The sequence below is a fragment of the Pleurodeles waltl genome, chromosome 8 (assembly GCF_031143425.1).
Source record: "Pleurodeles waltl isolate 20211129_DDA chromosome 8, aPleWal1.hap1.20221129, whole genome shotgun sequence".
Lineage (NCBI taxonomy): Eukaryota > Metazoa > Chordata > Amphibia > Caudata > Salamandridae > Pleurodeles > Pleurodeles waltl.
This window is the reverse complement of record NC_090447.1, coordinates 399,621,935-399,645,832: the sequence shown is the minus strand read 5'-3', so window position 1 is coordinate 399,645,832 and position 23,898 is coordinate 399,621,935. Positions and strand designations below refer to the sequence as shown.

General features: G+C 42.3%; 1 protein-coding gene across 2 annotated transcripts in view; it reads left to right on the top strand.

Annotated features, from left to right (window-relative positions):
• TMEM131 (transmembrane protein 131) overlaps positions 1–23,898 on the top strand; it is an 892,454-nt gene that overhangs the window by 420,563 nt on the left and 447,993 nt on the right. For both annotated transcript variants that reach the window (XM_069204268.1, XM_069204267.1), the window contains exons 14-17: positions 400–553; positions 658–828; positions 9,288–9,398; positions 9,502–9,636. In XM_069204268.1, the coding sequence (XP_069060369.1) occupies positions 400–553; positions 658–828; positions 9,288–9,398; positions 9,502–9,636 (571 nt within the window). The remainder of the gene's footprint in view (positions 1–399; positions 554–657; positions 829–9,287; positions 9,399–9,501; positions 9,637–23,898) is intronic.

Below are 23,898 nucleotides of genomic sequence, written 5' to 3'. Positions count from 1 at the left end.
AGTTTTATGCTTCGGTTCCACCCTTCTTTCAAAATATCATAAGCTTAAATGATTGGCACGTTAGCACACAATGCATCACTTCACACGTATATTTTAAAAAATGTATTAGGCATATCTCTTACCCTTATTAATGTGTCCTGAAAGTCCTTGACAAGAGTAATAGATAACATCTGGAAATATATCACTTTTTCTACTGTGTAATTACATTTGCCAATTCTTAACGTTTTGAGTTATTCAGACACTTACATTTCAACAGAAGTTACATGCATTTTCATTAGCTGCAATCAAACATTTGTTGAGCAGTTTACTAGAAGTGAATAAGTCAAGCATGTTTTAATTCAAGATAACTGTCCTTTCTGTGTTAATAAATGTCCTATTAATTTCTGTTTTTTTCCACAGCTACTTAGGATTTGATCATGCCGCCACTCTGTTTCACATCAGAGACAGCCCTGCTGACCCCTTGGAGAGGCCGATCTACATAACCAACACATTTAGTTTTGCAGCACTCATCCATGATGTTGTGTTGCCAGATGCAGCAAAAATTATGTTTAAGGTAGGAGTTATTTTTTTAAGGCATTATCTCTAAAACCAAAATACCTGGATTAAACAGTATTTTACAGAAAATGTTGTCTTTATTTTTCTTCCTTTCTAATGTAGATCCAGAATTTCAGCAAGCCGGCTTTAATACCCCCCAATGAATCCAGATATATATTTACACTTCTCTTTACACCCTCTACGTCATCACTTCATATAGATAGCAATATTCTGCTTATTTCCAATGCTTCTAAATTTCACCTTCCTGTGCGTGCATACACAGGCTTCTTAGATGTGAGTATTTCTTTCTTTTGCAAAATGTAGGCAGAGAGTTTTGTGCTGTTTTCGGAGAAGGGTGCAAAATGAGACGTTGCTTGTGTAGATGAGAAAATGCTTCCTTAATCAGTCAGCTTATCTAACATGGGGGGCAGGTAGTAGATGCACAGATGCACCTGTGGTGCCTAATGACTAGTCATTGTCAGTTGACTTGCTTCCTTTTTTGGTGTGACCTGTGCTCAAGTTCGAGTAGGGGAGTTTTTCTGAATTGGGGGAAATCCAACACTAGTTGTAAATGTTCAATAGTAAGTGTAGTGCTTCAAGCAAATTGAGCCACACAGTGGATTTTATCTAACTGTTTCCAATACAGTAACATATTGTAATCATTATTTAATAGATGTTGTCCTAATGGTACGTTGTTTCTACTTAAAACAAAGTCTTAAAATGAAATGCTGATGGGGATCGCATTTTGTTGATCGATACAAAATCTTTTATCCTACAGATAATTTGCAATCTTAAATTTCGTTGCAAAACAGTTATGAGTGTATGTATTGTGTTATTTTCCATGCCTTGGGAGGTTACTATGTTTTGTTTTCTACAAAATGTAGGCACTTGCAGTGAGCAACCTTAAAATACAATATTAGATATGTACATATGATTCTCTGATTACTTTCTGATTCTCAAATACGTTCCACATTCAACACACCTGTGCCCAGTCACAGCCAACCCATAACTGAACAGACTAAACACAGAAAAGAAAAATTACTTCTATTTTTCAAAGGGCTATGCACAGGATCTAGCCACCAAGGAAGAGGTCATATTGGCACTTGGAGTCTGGATTCTGTTCCTGCCTTCTCTTGGCCTTGTTGACTTGCCTTCAACATCTGTAGACTGTCATTCTGGTCTACCTAATGCCATGAAGGTTGCAGTGAATGTTGCTGCCTCTTCAGTCGCTTTTCCAAGAATAGGTATCTTGCTGCAACTTTTTTTCCTGTTTTCCAAAGATCTCTTCTTCACCAAAGGTAAGGATGTAATTTTCTAAGTACTGTTCTACTTCGAAGGACTTCAGCCCCACGGCAGTGATAAGCACTGTTCCAGTTCACATTTGGCACTGCCTATCAGGCTCCTGATCCTACCTCGCTGAGGTGGCTGATTTAATCCAATCTTTGCTAACTAGGATCAGCCTTTCTCTGGCTCCTGCTGGTGCACGTTTTGGGGGTGGGGAGGAGTCAAGAGTGCCTGTGTCTTTTTCAGTCATGTCCGCCCTGGCATCGATCAGCTTTGCCAACAAGCTCTGTGCCACATCGAGGGGCTGTTCCTCTGCTGGCAAAGGCCTCACCACCTGCTTTGGCATTGAGACTGATGCATTATGTGTCATAATTTCCAAAGTTATCTTTTGTCCAAGTGGGCGCCCTTCCTTAGTGTTTCTTATGGTTCTTGACCATGCCTCATTTACGAGAATTGCTTCCCCTGAAGGTAACAGTAGCGATAGAGGTACATTTGCTTTATTCTTAAACGACCTTGGAAGAGATTCGCCAACCCTCCATACTCTCAGCACTTCTCATTCTTTTACTAATAATGCCCCGTCCAATCACTATCCTCTGAGGATCTTATCGCTTTCAAGTGATCTTGTTCAAGGTGGGCGAGTTCTATGAGGTGCCTCTACTCTTCTCAGAGGTTAAAATGAGTATTTTGACAGCATTTTTGCAGGCAGGCCATTCATGCAAGAATGTTTTTTTTTTTTACTTATTTATTTCTTTTTTTTACTTTTAATGAGATGTTGTCTTGATTAGCTTATATTGGTTTGGAGTAGGCCTGTTTATGGTGGATGCTTCTAACTTCAGATTCTTCACCTTAGAATATTCCCTAGTGTTTAAATCTGTTTTGTTGCTTATGTCAATCAACATAAAGACAGTGACATAATTACAGGCAGTATATTCAGCATTACATTCGATTAGCCGTTGATCTTTGTTAGGCATAATGCAGTGTCTGTGGTCAGATGTTAAACAATTTATTTAGTCAAACAGTCATATTGTTCACATGCTTCAGTGCAGAGTAAATTGTAGTAGAAAAGTGGTCAACAAGAGCGGCACCAGTGTCCGCTATATGCAAGCTCGTGTGACCTTTAGAATATTCTTCAGATGCCAAACTCGATCTGGATGTTTTCAATGCACTGCTCTTATTCACAGCTGGGTAGTGCTGTGCGAGTCCGCGTTTACTTCTTGGCACCCCTCGGAAGTGACTGAGCAAAGCCACAAATAGGTGCCACCCTTACATTGTGTCAGTTCCTTTCTCTATGTGCCTTTGAACGTGGATCCAGAGTTTCTCTCCCCTTTTATGTTTCTTTTGACAAGTTTTTCTCAAACTGAATTCTAGTGTACAATGGAACAGTGTCCCCTGTCAAGACTGTAAGGTCCAAACCATGTTGTGACTGTCATAAATGGGTTGGGGAGACAAATACACGCAAGGTCTGCTTCTGGGGTTTGGACTCAAGGTTCAACACCAAGTTGTGTAAAGAATGGGACCTCAGCACCCGATGGCAGTATGGGACACTGAAGCAAAACTGTACATCGCTGAACATCAAAAGAAGCCTTACAAGTTCCGTTCCCGCTCTAAGTTGAGGGTGCTTTCCCGTGATTACTCTAGAGGCTAATCGTATGACCGTCCTCTTCATGGGCGAGGTCTTCCAGTTAGCTTAAGTCCAAACTGAAGCAGAAACACAAGAAGGCGAAGTGGGATTCAACCTTATCCTACCACTCTAGCTAAAGAAAAGTTGTGAGGGCTTGATCGTGTTCCGAATCACAGATTGAGGCGAAGATTCCCTGGGCCATCAGCAATGTCTCAGCAAGTAGAGGCCCTTAGGGATGCCTATTTGCGGCTCTCTTTTGGCACATTCTGACAGAGTTTCGGGCCCTAGGGATCCTCACGAGGCCTCCAGTTGGGTTACTGCTGGTATATCCATCCTCTGTGCATGTGAGCTCTTGGAAACCCACCTTGGCTTCCCTACTGACTCAAGCGCTGACTTCCATTCTGGCTGCAAAACCTGCGCCAGTCCCTTCCTTGTGAAGCTGGCCTTGATTTCACAGGAGCTGGATCCTATGCTTATCCCTGTGTCCAACCCAGAACCGAATTCACCTCGACACATACCAATATTGCGCTCTGACTTATCTCCACTGCATCCTGTTCTTATGCAGTCCGATTCAGACAAAGCCTCTGTCTACCATGGAGCTATCCTCATTGCGCCACCGATTCTCAGTTACAACTCTGACTAGAGTTTTTCCCCACTTCAAGAGGATGGTGAAGATGATGACAGTTTGTATATGGAGTTACATCTGGCAACACTGTTTTTCTAAATTGGCATCCTACTGCTGAAAGTTTGGTGGTCCACGCTTCCACCAGCAAGGTGAATCCTATTTTTTTCACCATTAGGTCTCCCCACAGAGTCAAAAAACATTGAGGTGTTTGGGAACTGTTTGTTGAGATCACTCAATTCAGTTGCCTTCTAGGCGACAATAAATACACCCTCAATGACATGGTCAATGAGATCTTGCCAGCTGTTTGGAGGAAGTTTGGACATATGTGGCTCAAACCAATGAATTATGCTCAGGGTTCAGACAAATATGTGATTTGTGTGGAACACTGCTGCTTGCTTGGGGAAGGAGCAGTGTCCACTAGTGTGATGCTTCATCGCCACTTTTGGATGTAATCTACAGGCTTCTCTGGAGATGTATAGGCATTCCTCATAGATGACTATTGAAGGGTTCCTGCTTTTTTATGGAGAAAAAGCAGATTCCAACCTGAAACACTTAAAGAATAGCCAGGTGAAAACATGCCCTTTGGACCTTTTGACTCCTGCCAGGCATTTCTTTCAACAGTTTCGGTCTTTCTCAGGCTACTTCAGAGGTTTGGCATATAGACAACACAGGGCCCCCAGGCTCTGCCACAGTCACCTCAGCCCTTTCATGGCCAGAGTGAAGAATCAGGCACATTGCAGGTCACCAGGGGCACTGATAGTCACAGTCCACCTACCCCTCTGGCATCAGCCTTCAACCCTTTAGTTTGCCCTGAGTGGCACACAACCATCCTGTGGGAGACAGGCTCGGACATTCTCTCCTAGAGTGGCAATCCACTACATCTGACAGATATGTAGTCCAAATCTTCCAGCAGTTATGTCTTTCTGTTTCTTTGTGGCTCTCCAGAACTTGTGCCCACATCAGAGTGCCACTGGGAGGTGCACCTGTCCATCTTGCTGCAAGAGGTGTGAGCTCTACTGTCCAAAGGGGACGTTGAGAGGGAATCTCGGAGATAAAGGACAGGTTGTTACTCCTGCTATTTGTTTGTGCTGAAGGATGGAGCTTTTCATTCTATTATAGATGTTTTTCCTCCAAATTCCCTCCTGAAGAAGGACAAATTTCAAAAGCTCTGGCCAAGTGCTGTCTGTCCTGGATCTGGGCGGCTGAATGTTAGCCAAGGATCCACAGATTGCGAAATGTCATGTGCCAGTCCTGCAGATGTTTCTTGCACTTCTAGATAGGTCAGGATAATTTTTAGTTTGCTGTACTCCCACCACTGCTCTTTGGGTGTTCACAAAACTGATGGTGGTTGCTGCCAATTTTTGGAGGTTGGGGGATACTGGATTTCTCCTACCTCAACAACTGGCTGTTGAAGACGGGCTCTTCACATTCAGTCATGGACCACTTCCAGACAATGGCAAAGTACCTGACATCTTTTAGATTCTCGATCAATTAGCTGAAGTCAAACATGACTCCTTTCTTTTATTGAAGGTGTTCTGGACATTGCGCAGTTCAGGGCCTGTACTCCAGCACAACAAGCCCCAGGGTTAATTCCATGAGAGCACTCCTGAGATTTCTTGACATTGTACATCCTGCTTGTCCAATTCACTAGGTGGCATATACAGACTCCTCAGTGGGATCTGAAGTCTCGGTAGGCTCAGCAGCAAGCAAACTTGACATATGTCATCCAGGTTTTGGAGGCAACTGCACAGGATCTACAATGGTGGCTACTCGACCACAACCTGACCAGCTGCAGACTGCTTTTCCTTCCCCACCCTGAGCTGACATCTGAAACTGATTTGTCACTCCTTGGAGAGGGGGAATCCCGAGGGTTTTGGTCTCCCTCAGGAGCCCAGCTCCACATAAATCTGTTGGAGCAGCGTGCCATCCACCCTGGTGTTGATGACCTTCCTGCCATGCCTCTGGAGAAGGCTTGTGCAGGTTCTCAGGTACATGAACAACCCTATTTTATGCTGCTGGAGTAGGGTCCTGAGTCCAGTACCAAGGGGTTTTGTTACTCTGGAGTTGACTGGGGTGTCAGGACATCTCCATGATCATAAACCACTCCTCCGGAAGTTTAAACACCTGGGTGGATGAGCTCAGCCAGCAACATCTGGCAGATAATGCATGGTGGTTGCACCCCAAGAAGGTGTAGGGCATCATCTGATGATGGGGAGAACCCTGGCTGCATCTTTTTGTCATTTTGAAGAACATGCAGTGTCAAAACCTCTGCCTGTTTGAGTTCTCAAGAACACTGTTTATAGGAGAGGCATTCAGCCTAGAGTAGAGCATTGTACTCCTGTATGCTTTTCCACCTCTCCTCTAATGAAGAGCAGGAAGAGCTGGGCCCAAGTCATCCTAGTGTCACCAGTCTGAAGTCCATTTACTCCAGTGACTGAGTCAAATTTGTGGCCTGGTGTGAAATTCGCAAATTTGCAAGCCAAAACTATCTGATATTTAGCCTTTGACTCAGTAGTGCCTTGCATCAAGCACTATGAAATGTTATTTGATGGCCCTTTTGGGCTGTTTTGCGATTGCTGAACTAATCATCATTTGCCACCTGTTGTGATGCCGTTTATTAAAGGTTTGGCATGCATGTTTCCTCCCTAACCATTTGTAATCCTCCCAAACCATTTGTAATACCATGTTGGGATGCACCCCCTTTGAGCGAGTGCACAGCTGCTCATTACATCTTCAGACTCTCCTAACTGTCTTCCTTACTGAAATCACTTCAGCTTGTTTTGTGAGCAAGTCTCAGGCATTCTCATTGCAGCTGCCTTACACCACCTTTTTTTTCTGGAAAAACTAGAAGTGAGGATAAAGCAATCTTTTTGAGAAAAGTAGTGGCTCCTGTTCACCTTGGGAAATCCAAATTACAACGTTCTTCCCTCCTCCTAACCACTCGAAATGGGAAGAAGGACAACATTCACTAGACATCCGAGTACCTTTAAGCTTTTACATTGTTTGCACCAAAGACCATTGAGTGGACGATAAGCTATTTTTAAAAAATTCTCTATGACAAAGAAAGGCAATGCAGTGCAGAAACAGACTTTGTCAAGGTGGATAGTCATCCCCATTATTATATGTGGTGCATTGGCCAAGAACCTGCCTCTGGAATAGCTGAGGGCTCTCTCCACCAGGGCTAAGGCTGCTACTACTGCATTGACACCAGGAGTGCCTGATCTTCACATCTGTGAGGCCACAACATGAGTCACATTTACAAAGCACTATTTCCTTGACAGCCAGATCCAACTTGAAGGGCTTTTCACATATTCGGTCATGCAAGATGTTTTCGTCTGAGCCCATTCCAAAGACTCTTCACCTTTGCAAGGTACTCTTTGGGTATAGATTCTAAAGGTAAGGAATCTGCAATTAGAAGTATCCATCAGAAGAACAAGTTATTTGTCATTGTTAATACTCTTTCTGGTGGATAATGGTGGTAGGTTATCTAGAGTTATATAGGTTATCCAGTCAAAAGAGCCTTCTGACAAGTAAGTAACTTCTTCTGTGCATGCCACCTACCATGACATGCTGGGTGACCTGACATTTCTGCCTACTGACCTGACAATAGAAAACCCTGGGATACATCCTTCTGATTTTACTGGTGTGTATACTGGTCCTTCTCTGTCCTCTTCAGCTGACAGAGATTTTGTGGACTGAATTAATAGGGAAAGTAATCTTTCCCTCAAGGAGCCTGGCTTATCATTCCTTGACTCCATGTGTATGCTGGTGCATAACTACCATGCCCTCTGTGAGATGACATTGGATGATCAGTCCTCTTTTAATGAATCACATAGGAAGCTATTTTTAAGTGTGGTCTTCACCTTAAATATAACATTTAGTCCTGTGGTCTTTTGATTTGCAGCCACATGATTCATCCCTGGATGGAGTCAATGTTTCAGTTGCATGGTGGTTGTAGTTTCTTTGGGGGTAAGGAGACACCTTCTCTGTGCCTCATTACTGTTTATTGAATTCTCATTTCTGTGGTTTCTATGATGAAAGTACGCTTTCAGGACTGCATTACTCATGGGGCATAAGTTACTTGAAATGGTTAATTGGCCCTCTTAGGTTCAAGTGGCCTGCCTCTTGTGGTGGGATGACGCACTCCAATATTTTATTTCACAGTTGTTACTTAGTTTTAGGTTTATTAGTGCTTTGTCTCCTTAAGTGTGCACCTTCTTTAATTGGCTTGGATTAGGTCATGGCGCCACATGCTTCCTCAGATAGAGATTGGGTCAGATTGGTTGATAACATGTCGACCTGTTGTGGGGCAGGAGTGTAAAAACTGTCCTTCATTTTGTTGACACAGGTATACTTGCCTCTTCGAGCTCAGTTCCTTCTGTTCTCTTGTGGCACTTTGGGCTCTGGTAGTGCCTGTTTGGCCGTGATTTTTTAATCCTTAGAATACTTCTCCTAATCACAGTATTAATATGAATCTCAGTGAATGTTTTCTGTTGTACATAATTTAACTATAGCTATTGGACAATAATCATTGTTTGTACTACAGAAACTTAACTGTATAAAACGTATTCATAACTCTCTGAATACTTTTGCAGAAATCATTAAACAGTATTTCTCCCTGGTTTTGAACTCATCATTCTATGGTGACCATTTTTCCATTTCACATATACTCTTTAACAGAGAAGATTTTCAGACATTGGTTCAAGTCCCTAGTTGCTACCTCCAGAACTCTTTTAATCGAATCGCTTTAGCACACCTAATTTCCTACTGCTAAGTAAAATCTAGAACTAAAATTTTCAAACAGGCTGAGAACTGAAACTAGTGATCCAGTGACAAACACCACTGTGGGGTCGGATTCCAAATGTTTCCTCTGAATACTTTATCAGGTAGCCACTACGATTACCCCCACCAGCACACTCAAGTCAAACTTACTTCTGTTGAGAGATGGAGCAAAGTTGCATATGTGGAAAAAAAACTCTCCCCATGTGAAACTTTGTTGCACCATTGTGGTTGATTTCCGAGTGCTTAGATATAGCCTCAAGGGTATGTTTGTGAACATAAAACTGTGTGGGATTTCTATAAGCTGATGTTAGTTCATTGTAATTACATATGGACATTTTGTTCAATAGCACTTCTAAAATTATAGTTTGTACTGTACAATTAGGACTTCAAAATCATTTTGGATGTGTTCTAATGTTTTAAGTGAATTTTTCATTTTTCTAGTACTTTATTCTGCCCCCAAAACTGGAGGAGCGCTTCATAGATTTTGGCATTCTCAGTGCTAAGGAAGCCAGTTATATTCTAATTGCAGTCATTAACAGTAATCCAATTGAGGTGAGTGATTATCTGTTTATTTTCTATTCACTTGTGTTCATCTTAAAGCCTAATTTCTTGTTTCGTTATAAATGTTGGTAATGAATTATGTTATTATTTTTAGTTGGCAATAAAAGGCTGGCATATTTTGGGAGATGGACTAGCAATAGAGCTCTTAACAACAGAGAAAGGCAACAGAACTACAATTATTGCAAATCTTCCAGAGATAGAAAAGTCTGCAGTATCAGACCAAACTTCGGTAAGTAAAAATGTTACAATAAATGTGTTTATTGAATATATATTTTAACTTACCCTAACAATAGCATTTATTTGATTTGTGATTTAACTGCCTTTCTCTTAAGCAACAGCATTAAGTCCAGCAGAAATGTGATGTTGATTTATGAGGTTGTGCTGAAAGGCCCTTATTAAACTTCATGTGCGTCTGAAAAGCTTATTCCTATTCCTTATCCTAAATCAGGTGTTGGGTATTTCTAATAGTGGCACCCTAACCTATAGTCGACCCCAGTTTTTCTGTATTTCTTTTTATCTTAAAAATTGCTCTGACGATATCTCCTGTAAGTACCATGCACACATTTTTACCCACTTTCCTCTCAGAAACTACCTCCCAGTAATCTGCAGCTTTGAATAGTATTACTTTGCTGTTTGCTTGGAAATAATAGGTGAACATGAAAATATAAAGGAAGTAAACCGTGCATGCCGTGTGAAACAATCTAGAGTTAGTACACGTAAGTTGAACTGTGATTTTTCATTAAATACTTTACAGGTGTCCTAAACACTTGCCTCTTTAGGATGCAGCACATCTCAGATTTGTGATTTGCTTAATTGCATGATTTCAATATTCGCTGTCTGCCAGTGACCTGGTCAACAGAATGGTCAGTCTGAGCGATTTTTGAGGCATTCCTACCAGGGTACTACACCCTATTCAGCTGATTCAGCCTACCGGAAAAAAACAATGTGGCTCATCAAAGATATGTTACATTAAAATTGACACTTCATATCCTGAGACCGCTTAGTCGTAAGTTCTCCATCATGTCGGTTTACCACCTCCTAACACTTTGAGTAGGTTTTTTCTATTCCTTTTGTGATATTGACTATTTTTTTAATTTCATGTTGCTGGTAGTAAAGCCTTTGTTCTTCTGAATGTTAGAAATGATATTGGGGGGGGCAGAGTCTGGCTGCCGTCTGAAATGGCCGCATCAATGTAGACTCCAAGACTCAAGGTGAGAAGGATTACCCAAACAGATGTTTAAAAACCCTCCTTGGTGCCTGAATGAAAGGCAATATAAATGAGATAACAGCGACATAACTCTAAAGTTATTTGCGAAGTGAGAGATGACAGTTAAAATGGAGTTCTTAATTAAAGCCCTGAAGCCTGGCTACAAATCACTTACACGGGCCCTCCAGCTGAGCGTCATACAAAGAACAACACTTTCTGTCAGGAAACAGTCAGCTGCTAAAGAGATAAGGGGCTTTCTTTGTGTTTAAACTGGGAGGCTGCTCCAGGGGAATTAAATTACTGTTGACCTTTGGTTGAAAACTCCACACAGGACAGGGAAACTTCTGACAACTCTCAACTCAGGTATTTTCTCTTCATTTAGCTGTTCAGACTCCATTACATGATTATGTGAGCACAGGAATTTCTTGTCAGCAGTGTATGTGGAGCAAATGCAGTTCTGAAAGTGAACGTTGTACGCTGAGAGAGTCTGTGAAAGTTAGTCATTCTGTCAGGAAATACAGCCAGTTTCTTAACAGGTAAGTGGAATTCTCTTTCTTGAAAGTTGAAAGGCTGTTGTAGGGGAAATATATGAACTTTCACTACAGAGGTATTTCTCTTCATTTGCTAGTTTAGAGTCTGCTATGTAATTAAATAAATGCTGGAATTCCTATCAGCAGATGGTGTAAAGCGTATTAGGCTAGGCAGGCAAAAGATGTCAGCTATTTCTGATGCACTGGTTTTCAGGGACACCTGTCTGAAAACATTCAGTCTTTTAAAAAAAATAATAATCTAGAAGTCTGTGAAAAAGACTAATTCTGTCAGGAAACACAGCCAGCTGCTGATAAGATAATTGAAAAGGCTACTGTAGGAAAAGCATATGAGAACTCTCAACTCTGAGGTATTCCTCTTCACTTAACTGTTCAGATTCCATTACGTGATTATGTAAGCACAGGAATTTCTTGTCTACAGAGTGTGTGACAGAAATACAGTTTGGCAAGTGAGTGTTGCACACCATTCCTACAGCAGAGAGAGTTTGTGAAAATCACTCATTCTGCCTGGAAAAACAGTTTCTGAAGAGATAAGTGAAATTCCTTTTTCCTTTCCTTTCCTTGAATGTCGAAAGGCTGCTGTAGGAGATGCATATAAAGTTTTACTTCTGAGGTATTTCTCTCCATTTGACAATTCAGACTCTACTACGAAATTAAGTAAACTCCGGAATTCCTGTCAGCAGAGGGGGTAAAGTGAATTTGGATAGGCAGACGAAAACTGTACAAGATATCTGATGCACTGTTTTTCAGTGATGCCCGCTTGAAAACTTATAGCCATAATCTTAAAATCGTAGATATATGTCATCATCTAAACATGTAGCTACATTTACAGTGTTAATATCTACTCACTTTGTGAGACGATTTGATACAGTATTTGATTACTAAGCTGTACTCATTTATTGTCTCCTCTAACATTGAAGTTTAACAGTATGGCCAGTGGCAAATCTAATAGAAAGCCTTTGTTTACACAAGTAGTAGGGTACAGTGTACCTCCAGGCACGTCTACTATTGTCCCACAAGATATTGCTTCTATGGACCTTATTTTAAAAGAGATCTCTGCCATCGGGCAAAGCTTGGGATCTATGGATGTCAAAATTTCAGATCTCGCAACAGAAATGAAGACAATACGGATGGATCTAAACTCTGTTCATATCAAAGTAAAAATTCTAGATTAAAGAACCACCATTGTGGAAGAAAAATTAGATAATGCGGAGTACTGGGGCCCAGATATCTGGTACGTAAAACATAAAGTTATTGATTTGGAAGACATAGCCCGAAGAAATAACATTAGTTTTTATGGAATTCCAGAAAAAATAGAAGTCAATAATGATGTGAAGAACTTGCTACTAACGTTAATACTGCAGCTACTGAACATATCTTTTGAGCATCCCCTTGAGTTGCAGAGAGCTCGCAGAATTAGGTCAAGAACTTAAAAAAAAGTGTGGGTCATGGCACCAGTGGAGCCTAGGGCTCTCCAAGATAAGTGGACTGGGCCTTTTGAGGTGGTGGAAAGAAAGAGCGAGGTCACCTATCTGGTAGACTTGCAATCCCCCAGGAACCCTTTGAGGGTCCTACATGTCAACCGCCTCAAACCACACTTTGAGCGAACTGAGCCATCCATGCTCCTAGCGACAGATGACGGGGTGGAGGAAGAGAGTGAGCCTCTTTCTGACCTCCTGTCTGCAGGAGAGAAAGATGGGTCTGTGGAGGGAGTGATCCTCTCCCCCTCCCTGACTGAGAAACAGCAGAGGGACTGTCGCCACATGCTGGGACAGTTCGCCTAGCTGTTTTCCCTGATCCCAGGAGTCACAAACCTGTGCACACATGATGTGGACACTGGGGACAGTACACCTGGTAAACATAAGGTTTACAGGGTGACTGACAGGGTCAGGGCTTGCATTAAGGAGGAAGTCTCCAAAATGTTAACCCTAGGGGTTATTGAGCACTCCAGCAGTCCTTGGGCCAGCCCAGTGGTCTTGGTCCCAAAGGATGCTGCTCCTGGTGCCACTCCAGAACTTAGGTTCTGTGTGGACTACTGGGGTCTCAATGCGGTCAGCATGACTGACGCACACCCCATCCCCCGAGCTGATGAGCTCATTGATAGGTTAGGAGCTGCCAAGTACCTCAGTACGTTTGATTTAACATCTGGGTACTGGCAGATTGCCTTAACTGAGGGGGCAAAGGAGAGCTCAGCATTCTCTACCCCAGATGGGCACTTCCACTTCAATGTGATGCCCTTTGGGATGAAGAATGCCCCTGCCACCTTTCAGAGGTTGGTCAACCAGGTGTTGGCAGGACTGGATGAGTTCAGTGCCGCCTACCTGGATGACATTGCTGTGTTTAGTTCCACATGGGAGGAACACCTGCAAGACCTCTGGAGAGTGTTAGAGGCCATGCAGAAGGCAGGCCTCACTATTAAGGCGAGCCAGTGCCAAATAAGGCAGGGTTCTGTGGTGTACTGAGGACACCAGGTGGGGAGTGGCCAGGTGGCACCCCTACAGCCTAAGATTGACACGATTCTGGCTTGGGAGCCTCCCAAGACCCAGACTGAAGTGAGAGCCTTTTTAGGTCTCACAGGATATTACCAGAGGTTTGTTAAGGGATATAGTACCATTGTTACCCCCTTAACTGAGTTGACTTCTAAGAAGCAAACCAAGAAAGTGATCTGGACAGAGGCTTGCCAGAACGCTTTTGATGCCCTGAAGGCTGCCATCTGCACAGCACCTGTGCTGCAGGCACCTGATTACTCCAAGGAGTTTGTTGTGCAAACAGACGCCTCAGAGCATGGTATAGGAGCAGTACTCTCACAGCTTATTGAAGAGGGCCTAGATCAACCCGTAGCCTTCATTAGCAGGAGGTTACTACCCAGGGAACGTAGGTGGAGTGCCATAGAACGCGAAGCGTTTGCTGTGGTCTGGGCACTGAAGAAGCTAAGACCCTACTTGTTTGGGGCTCACTTCCAAGTTCAGACCGACCACAGGCCCCTCAGATGGTTAATGCAGATGAAGGGTGAGAATCCAAAACCGTTGAGGTGGTTCATTTCCCTACAGGGGATGGACTTTACGGTGGAACATCGTCCTGGCACAGAGCACGCCAATGCTGTTGGTCTGTCCAGGTTCTTCCGCCTTCGTGATGAGAACTCCCATGAGGTTGGGTAGTTGCTCCCCACTTTTAGATGGGGGGGACACGTGTTAGACTTTTCATCCTTGGCGTGGTCTCCCTTAACTTTTTTCCTCGGTTCCCTAGGTTGTTGATGTGTGCTGGACTCTGATTTTACTGTTTTTGTTACTCTGGGCACTTTAACACTGCTAAACCAGTGCTAAAGTGCAAGTACTCCTGTTGTGTACGTAATTGGTTCTCCATGATTGGCATATTTGTTTTACTGTTAAGTCCCTAGTAAAGTGCACTAGAGGTGCCCAGGGCCTGTAAATCAAATGTTACTAGTGGGCCTGCAGCACTGGTTGTGCCACCCACACAAGTAACACTGTAATCATGTCTCAGACCTGCCACTGCAGTGTCTGTAAGTGTATTTTTACACTGTAAATTCGACTTGGCAAGTGTACCCACTTGCCAGGCCTAAACCTTCCCTTTTCTTACATGTAAGGCACCCCTAAGGTAGGCCCTAGGTAGCCCCAAGGGCAGGGTGCAGTGTATGGATAAGGTAGGACATATAGTAATGTGGTTTATATGTCCTGACAGTGAAATACTGCCAACTTCGTTTTTCACTGTTGCAAGGCCTGTCTCTCTCATAGGATAACATGGGGGCTACCTTTAAATATGATTAAAGTGTAGATTCCCCTAGAGAGTAGATGGACATGTGGAGTTTGGGGTCCCTGAACTCACAATTTAAAAATACATCTTTTAGTAAAGTTGATTTTGAGATTGTGCGTTTGAAAATGCCACTTTTAGAAAGTGAGCATTTTCTTGCTTAAACCATTCTGTGACTCTGCCGTGTTTGTGGATTCCCTGTCTGGGTCAGTTTGACAGTTGGGTTGTTTTTCACCTCACACCAAACAGTGACACAAAGGGATCTCGGGTGTAACCTGCATTTCCTGATTAGCCATCTCTGCTAGGAGGGAGGGGTGGAGTGGTCACTCTCATCTGAAAGGACTGTGCCTGCCTCTGACAATGCCGGCTCCAACCCCCTGCTGTGTGTCTGAGGCCTTGCCTGGGCAAGGCAGGATTTCACAAGTAGGTGTGAGTCCCCTTTGAAGAAAGGTGACATCAAAGACTAAAATGGGTATAAGAAGGGCACCCAAATCTACAGACTTTAGAAACACTTCTGGAACCAAGAGGAACCTCTGCCTGGAGAAGAGCTGATAGCTGAGGAAGTAGTGCTGCCCTGCCTGTGACTGTGCTTTGTGGAGCTTTCCTGCAGTGCTGCTTCTGCCAGAGTAAGAGGGCAAAGACTGGACTTTGTGTGCCTTCCATCCTGTGAAGAAATCTCCAAGGGCTTGATTTAGAACTTGCCTCCTGTTGTTTGAAGTCTCAGGGACAGCAAAGACTTCTCTCTGCCAGCACCTAGAGTCTCTGGAGAGACTCCTGCTCTGACAAGTGGTGCCCTATCCAGTTCCTGGGCCCTTGAAAGGAAAGCTGGTAGAAATCCAAGAAAATCGACTTCGGACGACTCCGGACCGACGCCGCTGCTGAATCCGGTAACGCTGCCTGCACCTGACGCCATGACCTTCGCTGGAACGTGACGCTCTTCGCAGGCCCAACGCTGCTGCAGCCCCGCTGACCGACGCTGCTCGAAGCGCGTGGATTCAACATTTCGCACAGATGCCACGATCCCCGACTTTGCGCATCGGCTTGTTTTCACTCTTCACCAAAGGTACTGTACTTGGGGGTCTACACGACTCCGTGTCCTGTGACGCTGGTGTCGGCTTGTTGGGAACGACTCCGTCACGACGCCGCATTAACATCTCATCGAAGCATTTTTGTTTCTAAGCGCTATTTTTTTTTTTAGCTTAATCTCAAAAAATTCATAACTTGACTTGTGTATGTCGGATTTTTGTCGTTTTGGTCTGGTTTTGTTTTAGATAAATATTTCCTATTTTTCTAAACCGGTGTTGTCATTTTGTAGTGTTTTCATTAAGTTACTGTGTGTGTTGGTACACATACTTTACACCTAGCGCTCTGAAGTTAAGCCTACTGCTCTGCCAAGCTACCAAGGGGGTAAGCAGGGGTTAGCGGAGGGTGATTCTCTTTTACCCTGACTAGAGTGAGGGTCCTTGCTTGAACAGGGGGTAACCTGACTGTCAACCAAAGACCCCATTTCTAACACATTAAAAGGAAGAACATTCTTTCCTATTAACCTAGAAACATACTGCTATTGCTCTCATCCAGGAGACTCATCTATCTGATATAGAATCAGAAAAATTAAAAAGAGATTGGGTAGGCCAGATTCTTTACAGCTGCAAATCCCCTTCTCATGTATCAGGAGATTCTACATCCCTCACTACTACTAGGAAAAGTGGATTAGCCATTGTAATACGGAAAACACTGCAATGCCATATACTACAGTCATGGTCAGATGAGGATGGTAGGTTTGTTTTAGCCAAGCCTAAAGTTGGTAATAATATATTAGGAGTGGGTTTTATTCATGCCCCTGTTGGGACTAAAAAACCCTTTTGCCTTCATCTAAATAGAATTCTAACAGAAATGGGAATTTCCAGAACAGTTCTGGGAGGCGATTGGAATCTTGCCCCGGATGTGATCTTAGACAGAACGGGTCCCCTGGACACAACTCATGGTAGAGGAAGAGCCAAACTAGGAGACATCCGAGAAGATCATGGTTTGCTCAATATCTGGCATTTGCTATATCCATCAGATAAGGAGTTTACATATCACTCTGCAGTGCATGATTACCATTCTAGAATAGATTACTTCCTTATTTCACATTCTATTATACCACAAGTACTAGATTGTGATATTTTAGAAATTGCACTGTCAAATCATGTTCCTATCAGTCTCCAGCTTGATTGAGATCTGAAACACCCTTGTAGGAAACCATGGTGATAAAACATATCTCGCTTCAAACTACCGGCAGAAAAGTCACAATTATAATCACATTTGACTACTTATATGAAAGTTAACAAAGGCTCAGTATCTTCTCCACAAATCTTTTGGGCAGCCCCAAAAGCCATTATTAGGGGACAAATTATGAGGGAGTTTGCCATAACAAATAAACGAGGAATAGAACAGGCCATTTTGGAAAAGGATATCAAAACACTGACACATACTCATTTTAGTAATCCAACTGAAACTTCCAGATGTATATTTGAAAAAGCTAAGATGGAACTTAATACACTATATTCTTCCAAAGCAGAATATATGCTATATAGACTTAAGGCTCTCAATTACAAACAAGGAGAAAAATTAGGCTGTTTACTAGCAGCACGATTAAAACAGTAAGAAGCTATCACAGCTATTCCAGCTATATATAACCCTGAAGGTAAGCTAATAACTGAGACTTAAGCAATAGCTAATACGTTTGCAGATTATTATACCAGGTTATATAGTTCAGAAGTTGATGATGACCACCTCAAAGAACAGGCATTCTTTGATAAAATAATACTTTCCTGTCTCAATGAACAGGACCGGCTCATGCTGGCGGGTAAAATAACAAAGGATGAACTTGTGCAAGCAGTCTCCAGTCTCCTATACAATAAAGCACCAGGAGGAGATAGTTTTCTTGGAGTATTATACTGTTGGGTAAAACCAGAACCAATAGATGCCCTTTATGAGGTTTATAAAGAAGCAGAGGAAATAGGTAGTCTCTCCTCACTCTCAAATAAAGCTATCATAACTGTCCATCCCAAACCTGCGAAAGATCCATTATACAGCAGTAACTATCGTCTGATTTCTCTTCTGAATCCAGATTCTAAGCTATTAGCCACCATTCTTGCCAAAAGACTCAAACAAGTTATCTCTAAACTCATACATAATTCTCAAGTTGGATTCATTCCAGGCAGAAATTTTCGTAGCCATCTCCGCACTTTGGCTCACATCCTTTGGTTTTCCAAGGATGCTGGAGAAGACAGAGTAGCATTATCCTCAGATGCCGAGAAGGCCTTTGACTGCATTGAATGGAGCTATATGGTTCTGTTCATTGCATAGGTTAGGATTAGGTAATGATTATGTTTCTAAGGTTAAGTGGTTATACGAGACTCCATCTGCACAAGTGAAATGTGGGGGTTTCCTTTCAAAAACCTTTTTAGTGCAAAGAGGTACCCGCCAGGGTTGCCCTTTATCGCACCTCTTATTTCTTCTTGCACTTGACCTACTGGCTGCAGCAATAAGACCGTGTTCACAAATAGCAGGCATTCCCACACCAGCAGGCATCTCAAAACTACTTCTATATGCGGATTACATATTACTCACACTTACTGATCTACCTACTTCTCTCTCGGCACTCATGTCTACTATTTCTCGCTTGTCAAACATTTCTAGATACAAAGTCAATTGGAATAAGAGTGAAGCTCTCCCATTATCCCGGGGTACAACAGAAGCAGCTATCTTAGGCTACAATTTTCGAGGGAAAGCGGATCGCCTGCAGTATCTAGACATTTATATCAACACAGGTTCAGAACGTATGATTCAAGATAACTTAGATCCACTTATTGCTAAAAACAAAGTCAGAATATGAACAATGGTCCGATCTTAACCTGTTCTTCTGGGGTACAGTTCAGGAAGTGAAAATGATTATAGTGCCTCGTTTCACTCATGTTTTAGGTATGTTACCTATGACAGTTAAAAGATCAATATTGCAAGACATTGACAAAGGTATTAAAACCTTTATTTGGGGCTCTCCGAGACCTAGGCTCAAAATCTCCAAATTTATTTGTCACTGGCGATATGGTGGCCTTAGTTTACCATGCATTGAACATTACTATGCAGCCCTCCATTTATCTCAATTGGTTTATCTTTGGCCAAGACTGGATGACCTCCCACTATGGGTTCTTATTGAAAGGCAATCTTTACAGGCATCTATCTTCAGGTTTGCAAATGTGTTATACTCCTTACTCGCCTATGCTTAAGATTTGGATACACACCCACAGACTACTAATGCCAGGGAACTTAAAAAAAAAAAAAAAAAAGAAAATGTTGGCTGGTGGGTAACAACCAGTATGGGCATGGTTATGCCCCCACCCCAACTGAAGAGGGTAACAGTCTTTCAGCTCCCCCTGCACACTAAAACATGTTATCCCATGGAAAACAAGAGGACATTTGATTATTTGGGGTTTTGGTTTTACATTTGGACCATGAGAGCTTGGCTAACTCTCAAAATTGTCCCACTTGGAATGGTGAGGGCTGTACGTTTTGGACGCTGCCATGTAGAAAAATCAAAAAGACCTGGACACATCTGAAAACTAAACATCTGGGTGAGTCCATGGTGGTGTGCTTCACATGCACCCCACACACTTTCTTACCCACAATGCCCTGCAAACCTCCAATTTAGCTGGAAATCCCACATTTTCCCACATTTCTGTGATGGAACCTTCCGGAATCTGCATGAATCCACAAAATTACTACCACCCAGCATTATCACATCTATAGCGATAAGAATTCTGCCCCACTTGTCAGCCTAAAAATATATTTTTTCAAACTTTTGGATCCGCTTTGGTTCCTCCCTCATTTTCGACATGTTTCTGGCTCTTCCCCGTCACAAGCACTTGGCCCACCTACACAAGTAAGGTATGATGTTTACCGGGAGCCTGAGGGTAACGTTGGTTGGTAGGAAATTTGTCCTGGTGTGGTGATCCCACACAGTAATGTGGGGGAAAATGTTTATTTTTTTGGTTGTTAAATTTGAGCTTTGCTCAGGATTCTGGGTAGGAAAACACTGGGGGATCAGCACAAGTCACACCTCCCTTGACTCCCTCTGGTGTCTAGTTTTCAGAAATGTTTGGATTTGGTAGGTTTCCCTATATGGCTGCTGAGCCCAGGACCAAAAATGCAGGTGCTAACCCTAACGCCCCCCCCCTCCCCCCCCTACCTGCCTCGACACCCTGCAAAAACAGGTTGTTTTGTATTTGATCATTTTGATGTGTCCAGATACTGTTTTGGGGCATTTCCTTTCGGGGGCACTCGTCCTACCCACACAAGTGAGATACCATTTTTATCTGGAGACTTGGAGAAATGCTGGGTGGAAGGAAATGTGTGGCTCCCCTCAGATTCCAGAACTTTCGGTCACCAAAATTTGAGGAAAAAACTTTTTTTTTGCCAAATTTTGAGGTTTGCTAAGGATTCTGGGTAGCCTCCCAAGTCACCCCATCCTAGATTCCCCTAGGGGTCTAGTTTTCAAAAATGCACAGGTTTGGTAGGTTTTCCTAGGTGCCGGCTGAGCTAGAAATCAAAATCCACAGCTAGGCACTTTCCAAAAAACACGTCTGTTTTCAATGTAAAAATGTGATGAGTCCATGTTACATTTCCTGTCGCAGGCATTAGGCCTCCCACGCAAGTGAGGTACAATTTTTATCGGGAGACTTGGAGGAACACAGAATAGCAAAACAAGTGTTATTGCCCCTTGTCTTTGTCTAAATTTTTTCCTTCCAAATGCAAGAGTGTGTGGAGAAAAAAAGTCTTATTTGAGAAATGCCCTGTAATTCACATGCTAGTATGGGCACCCCGGAATTCAGAGATGTGCAAATAACCACTGCTTCTCAATATCTTATCTTGTGCCCATTTTGGAAAGAAAAAGGTTTCCTTTATACCTATTTTTCACTCTTTATATCTCACCAAATGAATTGCTGTATACCTGGTATACAATGGCAAGCCCTTATACATCCCTGCAAAAAGAAGAGCCCAGCAGACGTAACGGTATATTGCTTTAAAAAATCTGACATTACAAGAAAAAGTAAAATGGGGAGAAAATGGCAGTTTTTTTTTCAGCTCAATTTCAATATTTTTTTTATTTCAGCTGTTATTTTCTGTTGGAAAACCTTGTAGGAGCTACACAAATGACGCTTTGCTGAATTAAAAATGTTGTCTACTTTTCAGAAATGTCCGGGATCCAGCATTGGTTTCATACCCATTTCTGTCACTAACTAGAAGGTGGCTAAAAGCACACAAATAGTAAAAATGGGTTATGTCCCAGTAAAATGCCAAAATTGTGTTGAAAAATGTGGTTTTCTGATTCAAGTCTGCCTGTTCCTGAAAGGTGGGAAGATGGTGATTTTAGCACCACAAACACTTTGTTGATGACATTTTCAGGGAAAAAAACACAAGCCTACTTCTGCAGCCCTTTTTTCCCCATTTTGTTTTTTAAAACATTTTCGTTGTATTTTGGCTAATTTCTTTGTCTCCTCCAGGAGAACCCACAAAGTCTGGGTACCTATAGAATCCCTAGGATGTTGGAAATAAAAGGCGCAAATTTGACGTGGGTAGCTTATGTGGACAAAAAGTTATCAGGGCCTAAGCGCAAACTGCCCCAAATAGCCAAAACAAGGCCTGGCACCTGAGGGGGAAAAGGCCTGGCAGAGAAGGGGTTAAGACAATTGACACTTCGCCCATTATCACTGTTATTTTAAGTAGGACTTACTGCTCACCTAGTCAACACTGTTGAATTGGCAGGATTATCTCCATTTGAAATGCTATATATGTGGATTTGTATGATATTACAATGACAACTATCTTCTAACTACCAATAATATATGGTTTAATACATATTGCATAATTCTTTCTTTCCAGGTTTTCTTTTATAGGTCCACTTTTAAGAGTTAATTCAGAGATGGATGTTTTATGAATAATCTCATATATTGCGTTTTTTGATATCTGTATTATGTTTTTTGTGTTTAGAAATCTGAGAAGTTAATATTTCCTAATATTTTTACTATGTGATAATTTGATTTATTGTTTCTCTTTATAACACATTGTTTATATATTGACATGTACTTCTCAGTAAACCTATACAAAAAAATAAAATGATATTGGGTTGGGGAGGCTGATCGCAGCTGATGAAGGATCCCACTCTTTCTGGTAGAACATCGTATTCCGGCTTTTGATTCATACCATGTTAAAAGCACAAGTATGAGGTTAAACTGGCTGTTTTATTTGGACCACTATCTAATTTTGTACTCTGCCGGCGCAGCTATTCTAAAAAAAAAAAAATTAAATAAACAAATTCAGATGTCTTGCGAATGGCATAAAGTCAATGCTCTGGCAGTAGTTAGGGATCTGCATTGGATTTTTCTGATTATCGCGAAAGAATTGAAAGCTGCCATTGTTATTCCTATTTGATGAAACTTGGTTCTAATCTCAGGAACTCTTCAAACTATTAGCTGATCATGCTATTCCTCACTCATGCCAAACATTTTGATCATCAAATAAATCAAACTTCTTTTTGCGTATGTGGTAGATAATCAAGTACTGAACAGTGTCTAAACAGGCTTTCCCCTCAGCAGTCAGATGGTATTTGTAACCGTATTAAATTACATGCATTTAAGGTCAGCACCCTCATTCTCTTGGATTTATGATTGCCATTTGACAGTAATACCACAGCTTTCTGCTAAGTTGATTGGAAGAGAAGGATCTGAGACAACCAAGCCTAATGCTCGTTAAACTTAATTTTGAAAAGTCATCCTCAAAATACCTTCTTTCCACCTCTAGCTGTCGGGATTATATGTGGAGTTCTTCAGAAGGCTGCACTCTCACCTTACTTATTTAATATATGTGCGGTTCCTCTAGCTGCCCTCTGTAGGAAATTGGCTATTAGTTGAGAGGGGTAGAAATCTACCCCATATAATCACACTCTTGTTATAATGAACCACAACAACCACGAAATAAACCTGTACTTAACCCTCTGGGAGGTTGGCACAAAGCACTCAGGCCTGACTTTAGAAGCACTGTGTAAAGTATTTATGGAGTACTGAAATACTGATCAAGTTGAAATGTTAAACAATAAAAATCCCAGGCTAACTTAGAATATAATGTAATAAACAAAATCATCCAATAAGAGGAATTGGAGTGAGGCATTTGTAAAGGTTCAATTAAAAATAGCGCCAAGAAAAGCTCAAAGTGCCAATAACAGTTAATAGCTGTTGTAGAACAGGACATTGATGCAATTTGGCTCTGATCCTAAGCGGATGCTGGTCAGATACAATAACCAAGTTTTTCCCGGTCAAAGATTTGACCTTCTGACTTGAGCACTTTAAGTCCCAATACACCACAGGATCCACCCAGGACCTTAGGGGAGGTACTTAAAGTCTCACAGGGTGGCAGGTAGAGGCAACAGCAGAACAGTTCCTCTTGAGGTTTACTGTGTCCCTGCAGCTTTAAAAGGAGGTTAGCCAACTGACCATTGGAGTCCTGTGAGGGTCGTGTTCAAGGCTAGCAGGTCCAGTTGCTTTCAGGCATCAGGGCAGCCCTTCTGTAGCTTTTCAGGGCCAGGAGTATTCTGATTTCAGGTTCAGAGGGTGCCATTTTTATACCCATTGCCAACCTGTGGTGGGGGGTGGAGGGCTGAACAAACACTGTGTCTACCACCTAAAGCGATTCCGTTCTTCCCTGTTCAGTGGATTAGGCTTCAATCTGACTAGTGAAACAAAAGGCAGGGCAGGCTGGGTGTCAGGTCCTTTTGTGTGTGCTGGGTCATATCCCTTTGAAGTGTAATCAAGGCAGGGCACTGCTTCTTCCCAGGCTTCTTGTCAGGAAGATTCATTTCCCTCTACACTCATTTCCTTTGTCCAATCTCTGGGTCTAATACACATTTCTTCATTATGGGGTGCCATTAGCA